This window comes from Diachasmimorpha longicaudata, chromosome 8 (genome assembly GCF_034640455.1).
Source record: "Diachasmimorpha longicaudata isolate KC_UGA_2023 chromosome 8, iyDiaLong2, whole genome shotgun sequence".
NCBI lineage: Eukaryota > Metazoa > Arthropoda > Insecta > Hymenoptera > Braconidae > Diachasmimorpha > Diachasmimorpha longicaudata.
The window spans coordinates 3,436,446-3,457,942 of NC_087232.1; the positions used below are offsets into that span (position 1 = coordinate 3,436,446).

The 21,497-nt window shown below is 37.8% G+C and overlaps 4 protein-coding genes across 7 annotated transcripts; 1 reads left to right on the forward strand and 3 right to left on the reverse strand.

The window, feature by feature from the left end:
• Positions 1 to 173: 173 nt before the first annotated feature.
• On the reverse strand, positions 174 to 13,163 carry LOC135165569 (protein sidekick-2-like). The gene is made up of 18 exons (XM_064126981.1): positions 13,024 to 13,163; positions 12,552 to 12,704; positions 10,900 to 11,523; positions 10,396 to 10,545; positions 9,665 to 9,961; positions 8,753 to 9,382; positions 8,047 to 8,676; positions 7,341 to 7,970; positions 6,307 to 6,930; positions 5,739 to 6,035; positions 4,827 to 5,456; positions 4,204 to 4,311; positions 3,960 to 4,123; positions 3,405 to 3,579; positions 2,449 to 2,603; positions 1,846 to 2,014; positions 1,554 to 1,738; positions 174 to 732 (listed from the first exon to the last, which is right to left on the reverse strand). The coding sequence occupies exons 1-18, from the start codon at positions 13,061 to 13,063 to the stop codon at positions 544 to 546; spliced, it is 5,850 nt and encodes a 1,949-aa protein (XP_063983051.1). The 5' UTR covers positions 13,064 to 13,163; the 3' UTR covers positions 174 to 543.
• Positions 13,164 to 13,587: 424 nt separating this feature from the next.
• On the reverse strand, positions 13,588 to 16,451 carry LOC135165572 (3-ketodihydrosphingosine reductase). The gene is made up of 3 exons (XM_064126987.1): positions 15,445 to 16,451; positions 14,420 to 14,849; positions 13,588 to 14,210 (listed from the first exon to the last, which is right to left on the reverse strand). The coding sequence occupies exons 1-3, from the start codon at positions 15,559 to 15,561 to the stop codon at positions 13,756 to 13,758; spliced, it is 1,002 nt and encodes a 333-aa protein (XP_063983057.1). The 5' UTR covers positions 15,562 to 16,451; the 3' UTR covers positions 13,588 to 13,755.
• Positions 16,452 to 16,601: 150 nt separating this feature from the next.
• LOC135165573 (probable ribosome biogenesis protein RLP24) lies at positions 16,602 to 18,216 on the reverse strand. 2 transcript variants are annotated; one of them, XM_064126988.1, is made up of 2 exons: positions 18,057 to 18,216; positions 16,602 to 17,185 (listed from the first exon to the last, which is right to left on the reverse strand). In XM_064126988.1, the coding sequence occupies exons 1-2, from the start codon at positions 18,135 to 18,137 to the stop codon at positions 16,745 to 16,747; spliced, it is 522 nt and encodes a 173-aa protein (XP_063983058.1). In that variant the 5' UTR covers positions 18,138 to 18,216; the 3' UTR covers positions 16,602 to 16,744. The 2 variants fall into 2 exon arrangements, with proteins under 2 accessions (XP_063983058.1, XP_063983059.1); XM_064126989.1 differs by lacking the exon at positions 18,057 to 18,216 and adding an exon at positions 17,549 to 17,800.
• Positions 18,217 to 18,811: 595 nt separating this feature from the next.
• Positions 18,812 to 21,447, forward strand: LOC135165571 (NSFL1 cofactor p47). Of its 3 annotated transcripts, XM_064126984.1 has the most exons (5): positions 18,872 to 19,090; positions 19,175 to 19,292; positions 19,874 to 20,333; positions 20,441 to 20,726; positions 21,004 to 21,447. In XM_064126984.1, exons 2-5 carry the CDS (start codon positions 19,284 to 19,286, stop codon positions 21,338 to 21,340), a joined length of 1,092 nt encoding a protein of 363 aa, XP_063983054.1. In that variant the 5' UTR covers positions 18,872 to 19,090; positions 19,175 to 19,283; the 3' UTR covers positions 21,341 to 21,447. The 3 variants fall into 3 exon arrangements, with proteins under 3 accessions (XP_063983056.1, XP_063983053.1, XP_063983054.1); XM_064126986.1 differs by lacking the exon at positions 19,175 to 19,292 and having other exon boundaries at positions 18,812 to 18,948; XM_064126983.1 differs by lacking the exon at positions 19,175 to 19,292 and having other exon boundaries at positions 18,846 to 19,090.
• Positions 21,448 to 21,497: the final 50 nt, after the last annotated feature.

Consider the following 21,497-nt stretch of genomic DNA (forward strand, 5'->3'; position numbering starts at 1 on the left):
GCACCACGTTAAGATATCACGTACGTAATGCAATGATGAAGAGACCATCGCTAAAAAAATTTTTGATAAAAATGAATTAGAATTCTAAAACATATTCAGTTGTCCATACGCGCCCTTAAGACTATGAGAATTTTCCAGTGGTTTAATATCAATAATTTGTGAACACACTCACATGTAAGAAATTTCCATTAATTTATTTTTCATGAACATAATAACAACAAGAGGTCTATATATTATTCCAATGAAATTACATATTTGGAGTACTACCACATATTACTGTGAGCCAGAAGTCCTTGGATTTGCCTCGGACTACAAACTTACAATTACCAGCAAAGTTTCTTACGCCCTAGTGACAAAAAAGTCTTTTCGGCCTAGTGATGAACTATTTTTTTTATCATTAAGTTCGTCAGTTTTCTGATGTGCTATTACTTAATAGTCCATCATAACATAAAGGCGAGAAGGGGCGGGGGGAAGAGATTAAAATTGCATCGCGTGATTTCGCTTCCGGTTGTATGCGCCATGACGAAAAAATCGCAAGATACATCATTGGCGATACCTGCTTCGCCCTTTTTCAACTTTTATGTCATACCCTACGCTATGATCTGTATGGTCGTGCATCATAATGTCACATTTGTAATGACCACTATCCAGGATGTTCAGGCTCCTAAAGATCAACGTACTTTTGTGTTCACGATAGGGGTCAAGATCCAGACGATCGACAGCTGTGCAATCCTGAAAAATAAAATTTTACAAATTACATAAAACTTCCATAACTCATCTGTGAGAACAAAAGTGCGATAAATATAAAGAGGGTCTAGCTGAAAGTACCGAACTCTCTGTAAAAATTGCGTACTTGATTGTGGCTCATTTGCGGAGTACTGCTTACTTTTTATCAGACCATCATTCACGAATGCGAATTATGGAAAGACCACGTAAATTTTATCGAACCTTTTCAGGCTGTATACTAAGAAGGAAACTGGCGAAACAGGATTTTTTTTCAACTGAATGCTGTTTCACTAGAATTTCAAAATTTCCCGTCGAATAATATTCATCTTGATTGGCCGTAAAAAATGATCCGTTCAATAATAATCTACTTCAAATAACATGCAATAGAAGTGATTCTTGCAAATGATTCTTAGTTCTATGAATAACTGTAAATTTTGAATAAAATCAATGAACAGATGATAACAACAAGCCATAAAAACTACAATCCTGAACTAGTGACATTTTCAAATGTGTCTCGAGAGAAGATAACAGATATTAACTCCAACCCAGGATCAATTGAAAATCACCAGCCATGTGTTGGTTGACAAGGCGTATTTTTCTGACAGGTAGGGAGTGAAAATAAAGGAGCCCCATCCATGTGCAGAGATGGATCACCTCACGGGTAGAGATCCTTTATTTTACATCCCGTGGTCAGAACATCATTTTCCACTCCGGCGTAAGCGCAGTCAGATTTTCCTCGCTTTATGTTATTGCCCGCCGGAAAGGAAAATTGGTTTCTGTCAGTGCTGCACATCTACATCTGTACGACTACAATACTTATATCTTACTGGAGTATTCTCGATCTGTGTGTATGCCGAGGTGCTATTGATCCACTTGTACCATTGTATGCCGGTTATTCTCTTCACATTGATCATCTTGAGATTGACACCACAAACTAGTTCCAATGATTGGCCTTCCTTTCGGGGTTGAGGTTGGTTCCCTGCTATGATAAAAGCAGGCCGAGTGTTGGGACCTGATAAAAAGAAAATGCAAATGTAAAGACGCATTACGAAAGTAATGACCTCTCTACTTCATTCGTTTTCGGTTTTAATTGTAATGGTAGATAAAATCAATGTTTACGGTTTTGTATCGGTCCAGTTGCCTCTACTTCTTCACAAACTTGGTTACGAATACCTTGATCTTCACCTTGGGCTATTATAAGACAGCAATATTGCCGTGCATCATTATGATAGAACTGGTTAATGATCAATCGTTCCTGATATTCATTGACTTGTTTGACCCGAACATCCTGGAAAATAAAATTATTACCGATTAGGAAATTTATTTTTCAACAAGTCTGCAGAGGAAAGTTGTTATTTTGCTGTATCCAGAGCAGGAGAAAAGTGGACACTTTCCACCCACGGGCGTGAAGTGTTCCCTTTCCTCCTGTTCAGGATATATCAGCCTGTTCGTGTCGCTACCAGTACTAGTTTAATTTATTCCTGACAACTGCAGGAGAAAGAAAGAAAAGGAAAAAATGGCTGCGTTTGACAGAATAATCTATTGAACAAGTAACAAAGTGATCAACAGGCAAGCTAGAATGTCCAGTGTTCCTCCCTTGGTGCCCAATAGATCATTCTAATCGTAAAGTGTTTCAATTTTCATTCCATTATTGATTGTTTGTGATGCATTTACTCCTCCCTCATGAGCGTACTGTAAAAGTATAAACAGATATGTTCTTACAGCAATGGTCGTGATGTTTACCGACGCTCCATACTTATTATATGTGAACCATCGGATGGTATCTATTTTGCGGCCAGGTGATTTGCCAGTATGTATGCCACAAGTTAACCCTTTATCTGCCTTGTTCAGGTATATATATAGATGTTCTTGTCTGTCTGAAAAAACAATAATAACGAATAATTATCTTTCATCACAGCTTCACAGGAGACGAACAACAACTCAACAGAAAACATTCTGAATCAAGTCAGGCTGTGGGAATTGAGTCACATGTAGGGAGAAGTAACTCGGTATTTTGCTTTGAGTGGGATTCTGTTTACCCTCATGCAAGTCGATCCCTCTATTTCTTTCAAATCGATTATTTTATTCAACAAAATTTTAACAAACTAGAAAACACCAAGTGCTCTGCATGCATATATCTAGTAAAGAGGTGTCAACAATCCTTCAATGCGATAAAAGAATTTTCTAATATGAATTAATTACTGAATATGAAGTCAAAACATCTCTCTAGACTCTAAAATGGACAAGATTTTTTGCGTGGAAGCTGACGAAAGTTTAAGGTATAAACTAATAAAAAATATATTATAATTAAAATTTATTATTTAAATGACGAAATTTATCCTTTATTAAAAAAGCAGTTCCACATTTTTTGTTATCGGTCTCTTTATTCCACCCAATTCGACCGTCTCCTTTGGATCATACGTTAACTTGCAACTCTTTTTCGAAATAATCTACTTTTCTTTTTTACGTTGGCCAACAATTTCGATTATAATAAGCATATCACCCCCTGGGATTATTACAAATAATCACCACATAATGACTTTAAAAAAACCTCATCATTCCAGTGTTCGAATTAATGAAATCTGATTTGTAATCGCTCGACCCGGAATAGGTTCATCACCGAATAGTTCAGTTTTCATTTAGTTTAAACATAATAATCAATAGGTATGAACTTTTACCTTTCACATATAGCGTGATATTGCCCACAGCATACGTGTTATTCGCAGTAGATACGATACAGGAATACATTCCTGCATCTGACAGTGCCAGATTTGCAATCACTATACGTCGATATTTAGTATTGTCTACCACCTCATACCTCAACTCGATTCGGTTGCCACTATTGCCATATCCCTGAAAACGAGATAAGAAGAAAATTGAAAGAGGAAAATAAGAGGGATCAACAATTAACCCATTCCGACACCAAAGTCGCGAAACGTATCGTTGGGAGTATAAAGAGGGAAAAGCCAAACATTCCGTTTTACACAGCTGCGTGCCGTTATGATGGGGGATGACGATGCTGCCGGAAAGGGTAGAACTAAAACAATTTGAAATCACAAGATGAGTAATTGATACTGATAAAATTGAATGTGTTAGGTTCTTATCCCCTGTAATCACAACTGTTGAAATCAATAACGAGCTATTGTTGGCATTACTAATTTAGAATCAATGGAGAAAAAAATGGGATTAAAAATAAATTATTTTGAAATGGAAGTAAATTAATATTCTCTTACTTCAGTTATCTGTCGCCGTACATGGTTTTCCCACCTATACCATGCGATCTCTTTAATGGAACAAATGTCTATCTTAGTGAGGTCCACAATGCAGTCAGCAGAAACACTACCCCCGACCCGGCCTACAGGAAAATTTGTGAGAGGTTTTGTAAACGGGGGCTTTGCTGGAAATGGAATAAAATGCATTTAGGGTCAGAATAATTAGAAACTTTGCAAAATCTGGCATATAAATTGGAATTCTTACGGTCCGGTTTTGTGAATTTCGGCTCACAATGTGAGGGAATATGACTGTCTGGTTGATTCGGCGGAGATGAATTGTTACTATCGACTTTTGACGTTGCAGGAACTTGAGCTGAAAAACAGATGTAGCATCAACTAAATGTATGACTCCCCGCTGCCGTTATGAAGGGTTTTCAGAACAAATAGATCAAAGATAGTAGAAATTTGCGTGACGATGTTTATTTAATTTGGTCGATTGAATGCTGAGGGTCTATGTTCTGGTCCAATGGTTTATGCATTGACCTTTGAACTATTTTCTACTGTTCCTCCATTTCATAAATTACAGCGCCTGTTTTTCAATGAGCCAATTTGCTACACAACAGTGACACAGTTTTCATTGTAGAGCTCTCATTTCGCATTCTCGTATCTTAGGGGAACCTAGAATATCTCTGAACGGTCAACCTAGTCATTGGTGGAGCCTATACCAACGACAGATTTCGAGGAGAGGTAATCGCTAGTATTACACCGCGGAGCGCTCTTCGTCTTGTGAGGAATTGAGGGGAAAAAAGTAGTACCCGTCGAGACACAAAATATGAGCGCGAATAATCTATTGTGTCCATCACCTTATGACATTTTTACTCTACTCACCTGGTTTCGAAGTATTTCCGATGACAAAAATAGGGGGCCCATGACCAATGTTGTTGAAAACTGAAAGAGAAATATTATATCGTGTGTCGTCTTTCAATTTCGACAAAATGAAATCCGTGGCATTGTTTTCAATCCTAGCGGAATTTTTATAATTAGATTCAGAGTACGGAAGTTCCAACCAGGTAGCATTATATGCCACGAAATCTCCAATACAGGATTCCTTAAATGGTGGCTGCCATTTCAAGCGCAACGCTCCACGGCCTACGGCCCAAACATGAACATCGCGTGGTGGCGTGTTGGGTCGATCATCTTGAGTCGTTGCCTCAAGATGATTAACATTACTATTCCCCAAAGAATTCGTTGCAAATATCTTGAGATCATAAATAACATTGGACTGAAGATGCTTAATAGTATAAATCATAAGTGAATCATTTGAATTCGGTATTATAACGGACTTCTTTTGAGACCTGAAGTTCTTCCAGGTACCAGACACGCTGCACTTTTTGGACGTGTACGAAATGGTGTAACTTGTGATTGGACTATGGCCATCAAACGGCTGCTTCCAAGATACTTCTATTGATGTGGAGGTGCTCTGTGTTTGCATAAAATTTGTGGGGACACCAGGACGTTCTGAAATAGCAATGAATAACAAGTATACACCTGAACGTGAGATATTGTCGCTTCTCAATCATTCAGTGGTTTCTGAGATTCGCAGACGAGAAGTTAAGCAATTTTATTATTCCTCTCGGATTTTTATCAATGAAGTTTTATTAGTATGGAATGGCTACCCAGCCGTTCGTCGTGAATTTGGGCGCATTGGGAGACGCCAGTTTTTTGGGATTAAAAAGTGCATGACTGAATTCATTTGAGCCATTGAATGGTCACATGAGGCTACTTAATTTACATATTTACCTTGTATTTTAACATTGAACATAGAGTGACTCTGTCCGTAGGCATTCGAAGCAATGCACCGATAAGTTCCTGCATGATCTCTACGACTTTTCGGGATAGACAACTCAGACATTAAATGGGTACGATTCGGGTACTCTTTGGACTGCACACGAAGACTGGTCCCATTCATAGTCTGATTATTGTGTAACCAGTATAATGTCGCCCCTTCATCATCACCATTTAACGTACAGTTGATCTTCAGTGGACTCCCGAGATGTATTACGATTTCTGAATTTGGAGTAGTGATCTTCGGTCGCTCTAAAATTAATCGGAATTAATCGCAAGTATTCGCAAATAATATTCATGAAGAAACAGGATAACGCAGTTGTATTCGTATCAAAGAAAATAGTGCGTTTTTATTCAAAATAACGGAAGTTGATTCTTTGAATTCCTTCGGCTACTGCTCGTGTGTGAGGCCCAAGATATTGGATCCTACATGATTGTGCTAGTTAATCCTCATCATCCCAATGTGAGACAATATAGATACATACTCGTAGTGAAAACTCCATATTGACTTTACTGAACTCACCTCCATTCTGAGTAGTCCCGATAATACCGCGGCTATACGGTCCGATACCAATGTCATTGCGCGCCGCTACAGAAATGTTATATCGCGTGCCGTCGTTCAATGATGATACGGTGTAATACCTCGTATCCTTTCCTTCAACCGTGATATTCTTTGTCTGAATGACTTGGGAGGTCGATGTTGAGAGTTCTGACCGCATAATATTATATCCGTCATGATAGCCAGCACAGGATTCCGGAAATGGTGGTTCCCATCTTATGTACAGCGCCCCACGGACCGTAGATTCAACGCTAATATTTCTCGGTGGATATTCCGGTGCCACAGCGTTAGTCTTCTTCCTTACAGAACGACTGAAACTGCTGCTACCTACCGAATTCGTGGCGAATATACTGAATATATATTCAGCATTTGGTTTGAGCTCGTCAAGATGGATCAAATTTGAATTTTTTAGAACAAATGTTTTCCTCTTCGATTCGGTCTTCCTCGAGGTGTCACACCCGGACGTGACATATTGAATGGTGTAGTTGTCAATCGGAATATGGCCAACTAAAGGCGGCGTGAATGACAGATTAGCTGCTGTTGCGGTGATGTGCGTTATTGTAAGATCGGTTGGGGCGTCAGGAGGATCTGAAAAATCAATTTACGCTCAGAATAACTTTGCCTGAAATCTTCCCCATTTTCTGCTATTGCTTTTGCATAACCCTCAAGCAAATAAGACATTTAGCTGTCGATTTTTTCATCTATCGCTTTCTTTTCAATCGTAGTATCGCTTCATGAAAAATTGATCGTCTTGTTGCTCGCTTATAACTGAAAAATTCTCAACCCATTGCCCGACTCGAGTGATGAAGACTGCCCTCAGATGAATAGAGATCCAAGTAAAACAGATGTTAGGTAAAAAATTTGAATAAATGTAAAAACACCTAGAATTCATTAATTTAGGAAATTAAAGAAAATAGAACAACAACCGTTGATTGGCAGAATTGCAGCGTGAATAATCTTTTGCGTCCATCACCTTATGTCATTTTGACTCTACTCACCTATTCTCCAAGTAGTTCCAATGACAGAAGTTGCAGGTCCATCACCAATGTTGTTGCAGACTGAAAGAGAAATATTATATCGTGTGTCGTCTTTCAATTTTGACAAAGTGAAATCCATGGCATCCTTCCCAATCTTAGTGGAATTCCCATGATCAGTTACAGATGACGAGAGTTCAAACCAGGTAGCAGTATATGCCACGAAATCTCCAACACAGGCTTCCTTAGATGGCGGCTGCCATTCCAAGCGTAACTGTCCACGGCCTACGGCCGAAACCTGAACATTGCGTGGTGGCGTGTTGGGTCGATCATCTTGAGTCGTTCCCTCAAGATAATTAACATTACTATTCCCTAAAGAATTCGTTGCAAATATCTCGAGATCATAAATAACATTCGACTGAAGATTCTCAACAGTATACATCATAAGTGAATTATTTGAATTCGGTATTGTAACGGACTTCCTTTGAGACCTGAAATCCTTCCAGGTACCGGTCACTCTGCACTTTTTGGACGTGTACACGATGGTGTAGTATGTGATTGGACTGTGGCCATCGAAAGGCTGCTTCCAAGCTACTTCTATTGATGTGGAGGTGCTCTGTGTTTGCATAAAATTCATGGGGACACCAGGACGTTCTGAAATAGCAATGAATAACAAGTATACACCTGAACGTGCGATTTTATTACCTTATGTCATTTTGACTCTACTCACCTATTCTCCAAGTAGTTCCAATGACAGAAGTTGCAGGTCCATCACCAATGTTGTTGCAGACTGAAAGAGAAATATTATATCGTGTGTCGTCTTTCAATTTTGACAAAGTGAAATCCATGGCATCCTTCCCAATCTTAGTGGAATTCCCATGATCAGTTACAGATGACGAGAGTTCAAACCAGGTAGCAGTATATGCCACGAAATCTCCAACACAGGCTTCCTTAGATGGCGGCTGCCATTCCAAGCGTAACTGTCCACGGCCTACGGCCGAAACCTGAACATTGCGTGGTGGCGTGTTGGGTCGATCATCTTGAGTCGTTCCCTCAAGATAATTAACATTACTATTCCCTAAAGAATTCGTTGCAAATATCTCGAGATCATAAATAACATTCGACTGAAGATTCTCAATAGTATACATCATAAGTGAATTATTTGAATTCGGTATTGTAACGGACTTCCTTTGAGACCTGAAATCCTTCCAGGTACCGGTCACTCTGCACTTTTTGGACGTGTACACGATGGTGTAGTATGTGATTGGACTGTGGCCATCGAAAGGCTGCTTCCAAGCTACTTCTATTGATGTGGAGGTGCTCTGTGTTTGCATAAAATTCATGGGGACACCAGGACGTTCTGAAATAGCAATGAATGACAAGTATACACCTGAACGTGCGATTTTATTACCTTATGTCATTTTGACTCTACTCACCTATTCTCCAAGTAGTTTCAATGACAGAAGTAGCAGGTCCATGACCAACGTGATTGAAGACAGAAAGAGAAATATTATATCGTGTGTCGTCTTTCAATTGTGACAAAGTGAAATCCGTGGCATCCCTCTCAATCTTAGCGGAATTTTCATGATCAGTTCCAGATGATGAGAGTTCAAACCAGGTAGCAGTATATCCCAGGAATTTTCCAACACAGGAATACCTAGATGGTGGCTGCCATTTCAAGTGTAACTCTCCACGGCCTACGACAAAGACCTGAACATCGTGTGGTGGCGTGTTGGGTCGATCATCTTGAGTCGTCTCCATAACATAACTAACATTACTATTCCCCAACGAATTTGTTGCAAATATCGTGATATCGTAGTTAACATTTGGCTGAAGATTGTCAATAGCATAACTCATTGGTGAATCATTTGAATTCGGTATTGTAACGACCTTCGTTTCAGTCCTGAAGTTCTCCCAGATACCGGGCACACTGCACTCTTTGGCCGTGTGCGCAATGGTGTAATTTGTGATTGGACTGTGGCCATCGAAAGGCTGCTTCCAAAATAGTCCTATTGATGTTGATGTGGCCCATGTTGCCATAAAATCGGTGGGAACACCAGGACATTCTGAAATAGCAATGAATAACTAGTATACATCGGAATGTGAGGTATTGTCGTTTCTCAATCATTCAGTGGTTCCTGAGATTTCCAGACGAGAAGTCAGACCATTTTATTATTACTCTCGGGTTTTTATCAATGAAGTTTTATTAGTATGGAATCATTATCCGGCCGTTCGTCGTGAGTTTGGGCGCATTGGGAGATGCCAGTTTTTTGGAATTAACTAGTACATGACTGAATTCACTTGAGCCACTGAATGGTCACATGAGGCCACTTAATCTACATATTTACCTTGTATTTTAACATTGAACATAGAGTCAGTCTGTCCGTAGGCAGTCGAAGCAATGCACCGATAAGTTCCTGCATCATCTCTAAGACTGTTCGGGATAAACAACTCAGACACTAAATGGGTATGGTTCGTGTACTCTTTGAAATGTACACGAAGACTTGTCCCATTCATAGTCTGATTATTCTGTAACCAGTATAATGACGCCCCTTCATCATCATCACTTAACGTACAGTTGATCTTCAGTGGACTCCCGAGATGTATTACGATTTCTGAATTTAGAGTAGTGATCTTCGGTCGCTCTGAAATTAATAGGAATTGATGCCATCAACTATCAAATAATATTCATGGAGTGACACGGTAATGCAGTTATGCATCAACTAATGAATGGCCATTACGTAAATTATTAAATTGATATAGATAATAGGCCGTTTTTGTCTACATACACCAAGTTTAAGTTGTCATACGCTTAACCCATCTTGTTTTTGTGATATCCGCCTTGGTCTGTCTTAGATATGATAGAAGAAATAATTTTTTTGTCTTGAAGCTATTTTCATTTTTGTTGTGATTCCCTTTATTACTTCATGTTTCACAACTCCTATCGTTACACATGTAGCCCATACATCGCTGATTTACCGGAGGGGGAAGTTCCCCGAAGATCATAAAGTTGCAGATCACATTTGTCTTGTTTTTAAGATTTTTTCCCACGAATCAGATCCGAATAAGGAAAACTTACTTAGCTGCTGTAGTGGAGTGTCGGTCTTCGATTCTGTTCCTGCCCCGCTGTCATCACTACTAGAGAGATTACAGTCGGCAGTGGAAATCCTCTGGGTTACAGTGAGTTGTTGACTGTCACATGTTTCAGTGTCGCATCTCTTCCTTTTCGCTGGACAATAATATACAGAATATCATGCACATGATTGATTATTGGATTTTACAATGCACAATAATAGGCAGAATTAGAATTTACAGGGATAAATATCTCCTACAGAAATCTCCAAAATTATCCAATACCCAGAAGTCTCCAGGTACTGCCTAAATAGTTTTTCATTTATTATAAAGTTATCCAGCAGTTTCGATAATGCCCACACTTTTAAATGTTGCTACGTTTCTCAAACAAATTTTACTGGCTGTAGTGATGACATAGATGCTGCATATGCTTGCACGGGGATTCCCACACTAACCCACCCCTTCAGTTTATCTCTAAACTTTCACAAGTATGATTTATCTGTGCACCTACCTCGTCTCTTAGTAGTAGCAATGACATCAACGCTGAATGGCCCACAACCCATGTCGTTGCACGCTGCTACAGCAATATTATACTCTGTAGCGTAGCTCAGTCTCTTTATCAGAAACTCAGTCCTATTCTTTCCTACAATCCATGCATACTGCCTCTCACCAACCTCATCCACCGATTCCCATGTTTTCCACCACGTGATATTGTATCCAAGGGGTTGGCCAGCACAGGACTCCACAAGTGGTGGCTGCCATCCGAGAAGCAATTTCTTTCGGCGTGAATTGTCAACCGAAATGCCGTGTGGTGATTTTTGTGGTGGTACATCGTCAGTCTTCTCCCTCAAACTAGGACTTGAATCACTACTGCCTATACCATTTGTGGCGAATACCTGGAATATGTATTCGACGTTTGGCTCGAGGCCGTCGAGGTGTATGACATTCGAATGGTCTAGCACAAATCTTCTGGTCTTGTATACGCTGGTCGGAAAGTCAATGCATCCCAAGGCAGTATATTGAACGGTGTAGCACTGAATTGGACTATTGCCATCAAAACCCGGCGTGAATGACAGATCTACACTTGTTGACGTGACATCGGTTACCCTGAGGTCAATGGGGGCATCCGGTGGTTCTGGAACATAAATCACCGATCACAATTCACAATCTAATTGATATTTTGCACCAATGGCTTCCGTTCGAACTGTCTTAGTGCCTGACAGATGGCAGTTTTGGGCAAAAATTTTTTTACGATATGATGCATCGTAGCGTATTTTTAATAAGATATCGATGATTTAATTTGGAAATAGTTCATCATTCGCGTTCTCGACTTTACTTCATCAACACTGATTGTGGAAGATCAATAAGACTTTCAGAAAAATCGGCATTTGGCAACTGGGTGTTCCCTCTGGGAATGCCTGTATTCAGACTCGAAGTAAACGTCGAGTTTCACCCCAACAGCCGGAAGATTATGAAGACATGATGAGCTACCGAAGAAGATTTAATAATTTCAAGGACATCAGTTATCGAAGAAAATTTAATATGAGCAGACGGGAGTCGAACCAATATCCTCCAGGTTGACGGTATGTTACACTTATTTTTTTTCCATATTTTTATTTAAAGAAACAGTCAATATGTACAATATTTACACAGCTCAAGAGCTCAAAGGAGGGGCTTACGAGAATGTAATTCTATGGAGTGGATAGACATCATCTGGTATAGACTAGAGATTTTTAATAACATTGGGTTTCTCGTGAGGATAACTATGATCAATTTGTTACAATTTACATACCATAATAATTTGATATGCGATATATGAAGAAAGAATTTTCACGTAAATTTAAAGAAAGGGCACTATTTGCAGAAGGGATAGGAAAAAGATTGTAATTATCGTTATAAATAATGCTTTCAATTATGATTTAGAAAACTTTCTGATCGAAATAACCCATTGTCTTAACAAAATTAACAAATAAACGTATGAATTGTGTATTAAATTCTCACTTACAATTGATATTTTGACATAATTTTTAGGGTTTTTCAGATTTTCTCAGGAATAGATAACACCTACGGGAGGAGGTGAGGCAATAAATGTCGCATTGAATTTTACCATCAACATTTGAACATGATCATCGTATGGAGGAGTTATTCGTAATGGGAACTCACTTCGTTGTAATGGGGGAGGTGTGGTCGATAGCTCAGGTGTCTTGACGGCACAACGTCGTGAGCAATCACATCTATTTCTCATTATCACGGCTGTTTCGACATCAATGCAGGAGCAAGTTCCCTCAGGGCTGCACTGTGTTTCAATTTCCATCACTGAAAAATGATATGGAGAATAGGGCTCATATGAATTGATTGGTTTTGTTCATGGTTTTGTTCGAATGCATAGCGTTGTCGGATTTGATGAGGAGTTTCATAAATTTCGCAATCTTATACAAAAAAATTAGTTGAAGACCATGTGGATTTATATGGATAAAAGCACATGGATAATAGATACATTTTGATTGGGTAAAATTTCAATGGGAAAAATTCCAACAATTCCCTAAATTAGGAATAATAAATCAAATTGATATTTCGATGAGTGTTCAATATTATAATAAGTGTAACATTGATACATTCTCAATAGTGAACTCACCCGTGATGAGAACAACCAAAACGATACATTGGTAAAACATTTTCGTGGTCCTGCAATGACTTATCTGACTAAGGCCTGGAGTCGCCTAATTTCACAGTAATTTTGAAGAAAAACCCACTTCTCATAAAGTATATGACCCATGTAATCTGTCTATACGTGTTGTTTCTCACGCTTGGCTCATTTTATATCGATTTATGTTTGCAATTTTAAAAGAAGTGAATGTAGTGTGATTTAACGTGTATCTGAAGAATTCGGTTGATTCTGTCGATGTCAGCATTTTCAGATAAATAGTCGTTACACACTCAGAAGAGAAAGATTAGTTGAATATACATGTGAGAAGTCATTGTGATACCATTAATGTCAATATTTGCGAAATCGTGCGTGCCTGACCGAAAGATCAGTAAATGATTTGCCATTTACGTTTTGTACTGATATTTTAATCGTACTATACTAAATTATTTGCAATCAGTGAGATTTATTCATATAAACAATAACATGAAGACAATGTGTGAAGTTGCAGATACATTAAGTGATTATTGATAAACACTGATAGAAATACGTGCGGATGGGTACGACATATTTATATTTATTTTTAACGAATTCCGTCACAAGTTCTCACGAGTACAGTCATCGTTCAAATGCCTTCATTGGTATTTTATTCTGAATTTAAGATTGACGAAAAATAACAAAAAGCATCAAGTACATGCATCTTGTTTTCTATTTATTTGCTAATCATTCAGATTTTTTATTTTGATCTCGACGTTTCATGTAATCCTTGATAATCTTGTCAAAAGAGGCCAAATAGCATGCGCCGACGAGCCTGAAGGGGCCCATGAGCAGTGCTTCGAGAACCAATTGTGTGAATGATGAGACTGGAGACATTCCACTGCACAACATAGTCAGCATAAATCCGTCGATTCCACTTGTAGAGAAGAATTTCCCAGACAAAGCATCCTCAAAAAGTTGACTAGCTACTGTATCGGGACTGACTGCCCCCGAAGATCCTGAGATTAATTTCGTCTCAACAGGTTTTGTTAATTCCTCGACCGCGAAACCAGGAGTGTCAGTGTCAGGAGGCATTGACAGGGTAACAAAAATATTGTAGGGTTTCAATTCCATCGCTAGACTCTCTGCAAGACCTCGGAGGGCGAATTTCGTGCTGCAGTAACCACTGTATCCAAAAATTCCTGAAAATGAATTCAATTAATAAGGGAATTTTTTTCTCTCAGTATAGATCCAGATGAAGCTTGTGACCCTTTTGATGATGTAAGTAATTGTGTGATACATGATATAGTTTATAAAATTCCCCCCTTCATAATTTTATGGACATTGTTTCTGTCATTTTTTTTCTCACCAGATATTATTAACAAATCGTAAATACCAACAATATATTTACCAAGTAATGCTGCTTGTGACGAAGTTAGGACAATGATTCCCTCCCTGGCGCTCTTCATCTTTGGTACAACGCTTTTAATACAATAGAAAGTTCCCATGAAATTGAGATCCATCATCCACTTCAAGTTGTCGGGAGTTGTGTCCTCTAGTTTACCAGGAATGGCAGTACCCGCGCAATTCACAAGCATATAAATAGGCCCCATTGTTCTCTCTACATCGCTCAAGGCCTTTTCGACGGCATTGTAGCCCACAGTTATATCCAATGACAGAATTTCATGTTTCTGAATTTCTCGATTTTTGGAAACCTCGACGAGTTCATTCCTCGTTGCCTCAAGTTTCTTTGTGTTTCGAGCGATTAATGTCACATGAGCACCATGTTTTGCTGCTAGAAGGGCTATGGATCTTCCTATTCCACTGGAGCCTCCAGTGATCTACAATTAGTTAAATATTTTTCATTGAGTGGGCCTAATTAATGAGCGATTCTTCCTATTGGAAGTGCTTGATACGTGTGGACCAAAATGAATTATTTGTCTATAACTGTTTTTCAGTCCATCTCAGTATGCTATAGTTTTTATAGTTTTTCTCCAAACAGTACCGAAATGTTTATAATGGTTTTAATAAATAGAACCAGAGCAGAAACAGAAAGGAATTAATGAACAAGGGCCTTTTGTCAAATGGGTCTAGAGTCTCAAATCTTTGGTCACTGAGAGTCAGTTGATCTGGAGGCATCATACGAGAAAGATGTACCTTCTGCGTACGATAATAAAGAATTAAAGTTAATAGTTAAATCGTTTTTTTTATTATTGAGACAATCCCTATCCATAATCCAATACTTTCTTTAAAAAAAATAGTGAACTCTTTAAAAATATTTCTATGGAGTTTCTATGGAACTTTTTATTAATTTCCAACTAATCCTATTGAAACGTTCCATAAAAAATGAAATGAAAGAAAGGAATCCAATAAATTCGAATTTCAAATGGACTTAATTTAAAATATATTACAAATAGTGAAACAAATTATATTTACCACAACATGTTTTCCCTCCACACTCCTCAATTGACGCCTCCACAACAACTGTTTCGCAATCAAAATCACCAGCACAAGTACAAAAACCACTAAACAAATTCCTAATACTGCTGACATAATGGATAAATCTAATACAATCTGTACAAATCCAACGACTGTCTACTTATTCTAACAAAATTCAGTATCTCATGTTCGTGAGTGGCCAGAGGTTAGAAAGTCCTCGTGGCAAACTCAAAAATCGATAATTAACGTTTAATGACAGCTGATTAAATACCGACGAAGACAACTATCCCAAAACATCTAAAAAACACGCAGTCAGTGATCAAAAATCAATTAACCCAGAAAGTTATTAAATGGTGCAAAAGCACCTGTTGACATCAATCTTTTCTATCAAAATAATAAACATTATTCAATTACTGTTGCCAACGCCATGCCACAGTAACAATGAAATTATTGAAATGATATTCAAAAGATTTCTATTTAAAAATTTGGTAATCGAGGAATATTATCAGAGCACATCTAGTGTATGAACTAATTCAACACAGGAGAGATACTTTTTTATATCGTATGCAGAGTGGGAGGCAACAACAATGAATGTTCGCCGGACAATGGTTCAAGGTTTATTGTGTGAAAAACTACGATTTTTCTATTATATCCTAATCGCATATCTTCTCAACTAGTGTTTGTGACGAATAAAAGAAGTTCTAAAGTTCGTTGAGCAGTTTTTGAACGGTTCGAGCAATTGAACAACCAAAATTACTGGGGGTAATGTTCATTGAACGATTAAGGGTCGAGATAGACCCATAAGAATTTGTACAGAAAAGAAACAATAAAAATAATGATAATAATTCAGTCAATTAAGCTGAGAATTTGAAACAATGGATTGAAATTAAATCTTAAGTCAATGAAAATAGATGAACAATACGTTAGAAATAATTGAATGAAATCATGTGTTAAATAATCATTCAGACGTGTACTACTAATTTATTAGTAAAAATAACTATAGTTTATTCAATACGAGACCATTTCTTCGTTTGTTATATGTTTAATCAACATACTCTGCAATTATGTACGATATGACGGACTATTTCGTCCCTTTTTGTCTAGAAGGTGTATCAGTGCAAAAACATCGTGTTCCTACTAATAATGAAGATGAATTTAAAAATTGAACAGTCGTTTATTTACAAAAAAAACTCAGAGCATCCGGGATTCCACCGATCCAATCGCTAAACCCACAGACAACAATAATATGAGAATTATCTATTGATGGTGAATCGTTATAGTATCAAGATCGAATAAATTAATTCTCAATGGCAATTTCCTCCGCCTCCATTTCCTCATCGGACTCCTCCATCTTCTCGTCATCCTGGGCTGCCTCCTCCATCTTCTTCCTCTCCTTCAAGCCAGCAGCTGGTGATCTGATGAGAGAAAGATTTCTCTCCACCTCCTTGACGTCCTTCTCCTGCTCCAGCACACGACCCTTCCTCAATCTCTGCATGATATGAGTGTTGGATCGCTTCTGCCTTATGCCCTCGACCTTCTTCATGGCCTCTACCGTCTTGCTCCACAACTCTCGGTTGTATTTAACTGGAATATTTCTACGTTTCTCGAACTCGAAAGCGGGATCCACTGCCAATTCTTTGCCGACGGTTTTTCTGTATGCTTTTGTCCATTTGGTCTTTCTTGGGTTCTTCTTCTTCTTGAACGCTGCATGACACTTTGATCTGCAGAATTTGAATATCTGGAAAGGAAAGCAGAGAAATATTTCTTTAATATAGTTCAGTCCAATGAGAAAATTCGTACACTGCCATTTGTCTTTTCAAGACAAAGTATAGGTGAGTTAAAAGAGGGTTTCATTGTCAAGTTTTTTAATTTTGTAGATGTCGAACGAATGTAAATAGATGTAGATATTTAACATTTAGTAGATTTTTAAACAAATATGTAACGAACTCGACAACGATGGAACACATCTTCAAGTAGTGTATTAAAGTTCTTTTTAGGTTATGCTTCAACTCCATTTTTTTTACTAAATTTATTTTATTAGTAAACAGTCGGTGTTTTGAAGCCGTGCATTATTTATTTACTGTGACGGTAATTAAATCACCTGCAACAACATATTTTTGCCTTTGTATAGGTGTTCTGTAGTCCGAAACAGTCATTGACTAGTGTTCATTCCTAGGATACCAGTTTAAATAATAAAATGTTTGTTTTACCCCACCCGCCCCTAATAGAAAAACTGAGATAATTTTGTTGTATTTTTAGACAACAAAACTATCGTTATAGAACTTGTTATTAGCTTATGACAGTTTCTATTGAAACATTTAAGGCCAAATGTTCTGCGAGAAAATTCAATAACATTTACTGGACTCAAATTTTCCAAGTGCTTTTCTTTTAATGTTTATTCCCTTTTCATCATGAAAACCAAACAAAAGAATTGAAATTCGGGCTAAGAATATTCGAATACAATATATTATGTTTTACTGTAATAAAATTGTCGAGTGAATTGAAATAGAACATTATGAACAATCCTAACCTAAAAGTGCTGTCAACCAAACACGTGTGCTTATAAACAACCGACTAAAAAACATCCAATTTGGTTCATCACACTTTACCTTGCAATCGTTCCTGACGAATTGGATTCCGTGTCCCGGATATATCCTGGAGGAACAGAAATAACACGTTTCAATCCTCATATTTATGAAGAATGAAACAAAAACGTGAGGGAATAATCTGCTCTCTGTCTCTGTCAGTCACTGACCTCTCTGACTCTCTTCCTGAACTGGGGAATTTGCTCGCCACAGGGTTTCTATAAGTGGCGACCTCTGTTTGCCACATGCAAAACACACAGTACACAGCGTAACTACAGAAGAATTTGCAAAAATCAGAACATAAATTTTTGTTCTTAAATTTAATCATTTTAATGAAGAACATATTTCCTTAAAATTAATTAAACAGAAAAACTATAATTCTCAGGTATCTTGTGTTGATTAATATTGTTAACCATAAAAATCATTTGAACATCTGTAAGATTTGCAGATTTTACAATGAAAATAAGCAATAATAATTTTAAAAAACAAAAGACAATTTTAATTTAATAATAGTGTTATCACATGTAATTTGAGGACTCTATGAATATTTACTGGTTTTCTAATGTTTTCTCAAGCAATTTAATTGAGAAATATGATGATTTGCAAGGATTGTTTAGATATTATTATTTGATTTGGTCTATACCAAATTATAAATAATACATCGATATCCTCAATCACAAAATTGATCGACAAACTAACTTTACACAACGAAATTCAATTTCTCCCGGATTTATTTTTTGACGTCATCGATTCCCCTAGGGATTTTAGTATCCGAAAAGGCAAACTTGCCAATGAAACGATTTTGTAAACTTCTTCGAACTGTCCTATCAGGTTATGACATCGAAAAAACGTCCACTCGCACTATTCAGTTGATTATTTTGTTTCCGTTCACGAAGACGTCCCGGAGCAACACAAGGTGATAATCATATTAAATTCCTCTGTTTTAAATTCATAAATTAATAACCATGGATGATGTTATATCACAATTCATGGATATAACCGGGGTTGAACGAGAAAGAGCCGAATTCTATCTCGCCTCGTCAGCTTGGCAGTTAGAGGTGAGACAGCATATTTAAAGACAACCAGAGCTATCAGTTTATTATCCATCGATTTCAACTGCTTTTTTATGTTTAATTGTTTAGTAGGGTTTTGTTGTGTGGATTTTCGGTTGATTTTCTCTATTTTCGTGGGTCTTCTCCGTTTCAAGTGGTCTGCCAAGCCATTTTTGCATTATAAAATTGGAAAATTTCAATGTTTGTGGTAAATAGTTTAATTTTTTTGAATAGTTTGTTTATCATTTTAGTGAGAATCTGACCAGGTGAGCTTATCTCAACCGTGGAATTTTCATGATTTTCTCGTGAATATGAAATCGTAAATTTGATTAAATATGTAGAAAAATCACTCAAAGCATCATTTTCGAAATATCCATTTTTAATTGAATGTATTCCTTAAAAATGCGGGTTCAATCATCTTCCATTTTATTTTTATAATGATTTGCATTTTTATATTCTATCAGAGAATATGTAATTGTATTTTTCAAATATTTTTAAATGAAAAATGCCCCTGTGAAAAGAAGTTAATAATTATATTTATAAAAATTGAAAATTCCTTGTGAGGCTTTCTGGATATCCAACCGTTAATTTAAAAAAACACTTAGTAATGATTATTTCATGTGGATTTTCTCAATGTAACAGTGACTTTTCACTTTCACATTTTCATTATAAAAAAGTCACTCCAAAACATCGAAACCTTATTAATTGATTTCTTTTAATCTGTTCAATACTCGAAATCTTTTAAATATATCGAATAGTTCATTTGCTTACAATTCGTAAACGTTGAAGGTTGCTCTCGGTAATTTCTACGAGTACGGAGAGTCAGGTGCCCCAGAAGGACCCTCAGAAATAATTCCCGTGGACGTGGCAGCTGAGCGATCCTCTCCGGAAGAAATATCCCAACCAGAAGTGACCGAATCAACGACTATGGATCCTTCTCAACAGAAGCCTAAATCCAAGCCCAAATCAACGTCGCGCATTGCTACCTTGAGCTCCCTCCAGAATCAGGAAAGTAGCTCTGACGAGGAGGGACAGGCGTTCTACGCTGGGGGCTCTGCAACCAGTGGACAGCAAATCTTGGGACCCAACAAGAAAAAGACGGACATCATCAGCGATATGTTCAAGACTTGCCAGGACCAATCGGTGCCTGAGGAGGAGAGGCCCCAGAGCCACTGTTCACATCAGCAGAGACCCAATACGTTCAGTGGAACTGGGTATAAATTAGGACAGACTAGTAATGACACTGAAGGTAATTACGAACACGAATTATTTCAACATTCACGAGAATTAATCGTCAAAAAACTATTCAATGTGATTTTTGTAATTGTTATCTCACTCTTTTTTTTGCATTATTAGTAATTCCTGCATCACCATCTAATCAGTCCAGAAACGCCGGCATGATAACTCTGAAACTGTGGCGCGATGGTTTCACTATAAATGATCATGAAATACGATCATACACTGACCCCCAGAATCGCGAATTTTTGGATGCAATTAAGAGGGGTGAAATACCCCCTGAGATACGTGAGGAAGTGCAGGGGGTTGAGGTACGATTAGCTATGGAGGATCATCGTCATGAGGAATATGTCCCACCGAAACCCAAAGTCAAGGCTTTTGCTGGCAAGGGACACAAGTTGGGAAGGTAATAACTTTTAATTCACTACAATATTATGGCGATGAACCAGATCATCAAAATTTTTGATTTTTACACACGTCAGGTGACGCGTTTACTGTCGATTATTACCCAGGGAATGGAAAATAATTATCACAACGGTTGCATTTTGTTTTGAGTGTCTCGACTTTTGCTGTAGTTACGGATTATTTTCGGCAGCAAAAATAGAATGATCATCACGATATCCTTCGAAATATTGTCACGAAGTTTAATGAAATACTGAATGAATAAAAAAAATTGTTTCTAGCCCATCACCAGCCACCGTAGGGATGACAGTGCCAGTAGATCCAGCAGATCAGGCAGCCAATGAGTCCCAAGCTCGTAGTCAACTGAATCTCGACACAAATAGTCCCACAACAACGATTCAAATAAGACTAGCAGATGGTCAGAACATTCGTGAGCAATTTAACTTGACTCACACAGTCGGCGACATCAGGAGGTACATTACAACTATGAGACCGCACTACGCAATTCAGGATTTTAGTCTTCTAACTGCTTATCCAACTAAGGAACTTATTGAAGAGGACAAGACGATCGAGGAGGCTGGTCTCAAAAATTCAGCTCTTATGCAACGCCTTAAGTAGAAACTGATCTTTCACATTTGCTACCTATCAAAATATTCGTATTGTAATTAAGCTCACGTTTCCATCGGTAAAACAATAAAAAGATAGAATTTGGTTAACGACAAAAAGCATTTCCAATATTTGGCGCATTTTAAGGGCATGAACAATCCCAAAAGCT

Coding starts and splice junctions, on each gene's coding strand:
- LOC135165569 (XM_064126981.1), bottom strand. CDS start 13,063: ATGTTTTACCAATGTATCGTTTTGGTTGTTCTCATCACGG. Junction 12,705..13,023: donor TTTGGTTGTTCTCATCACGG/GTGAGTTCACTA, acceptor ATCATTTTTCAG/TGATGGAAATTGAAACACAG. Junction 1,739..1,845: donor AACTGGACCGATACAAAACC/GTAAACATTGAT, acceptor TCTTTTTATCAG/GTCCCAACACTCGGCCTGCT.
- LOC135165572 (XM_064126987.1), bottom strand. CDS start 15,561: ATGTCAGCAGTATTAGGAATTTGTTTAGTGGTTTTTGTACTTGTGCTG. Junction 14,850..15,444: donor TGGAGGGAAAACATGTTGTG/GTAAATATAATT, acceptor AACTAATTGTAG/ATCACTGGAGGCTCCAGTGG. Junction 14,211..14,419: donor GTCACAAGCAGCATTACTTG/GTAAATATATTG, acceptor ATTCATTTTCAG/GAATTTTTGGATACAGTGGT.
- LOC135165573 (XM_064126988.1), bottom strand. CDS start 18,137: ATGAGGATTGAAACGTGTTATTTCTGTTCCTCCAGGATATATCCGGGA. Junction 17,186..18,056: donor TCGTCAGGAACGATTGCAAG/GTAAAGTGTGAT, acceptor TTTCCTTTCCAG/ATATTCAAATTCTGCAGATC.
- LOC135165571 (XM_064126983.1), top strand. CDS start 18,998: ATGGATGATGTTATATCACAATTCATGGATATAACCGGGGTTGAACGA. Junction 19,091..19,873: donor CGTCAGCTTGGCAGTTAGAG/GTGAGACAGCAT, acceptor TAAACGTTGAAG/GTTGCTCTCGGTAATTTCTA. Junction 20,727..21,003: donor AAGGGACACAAGTTGGGAAG/GTAATAACTTTT, acceptor AATTGTTTCTAG/CCCATCACCAGCCACCGTAG.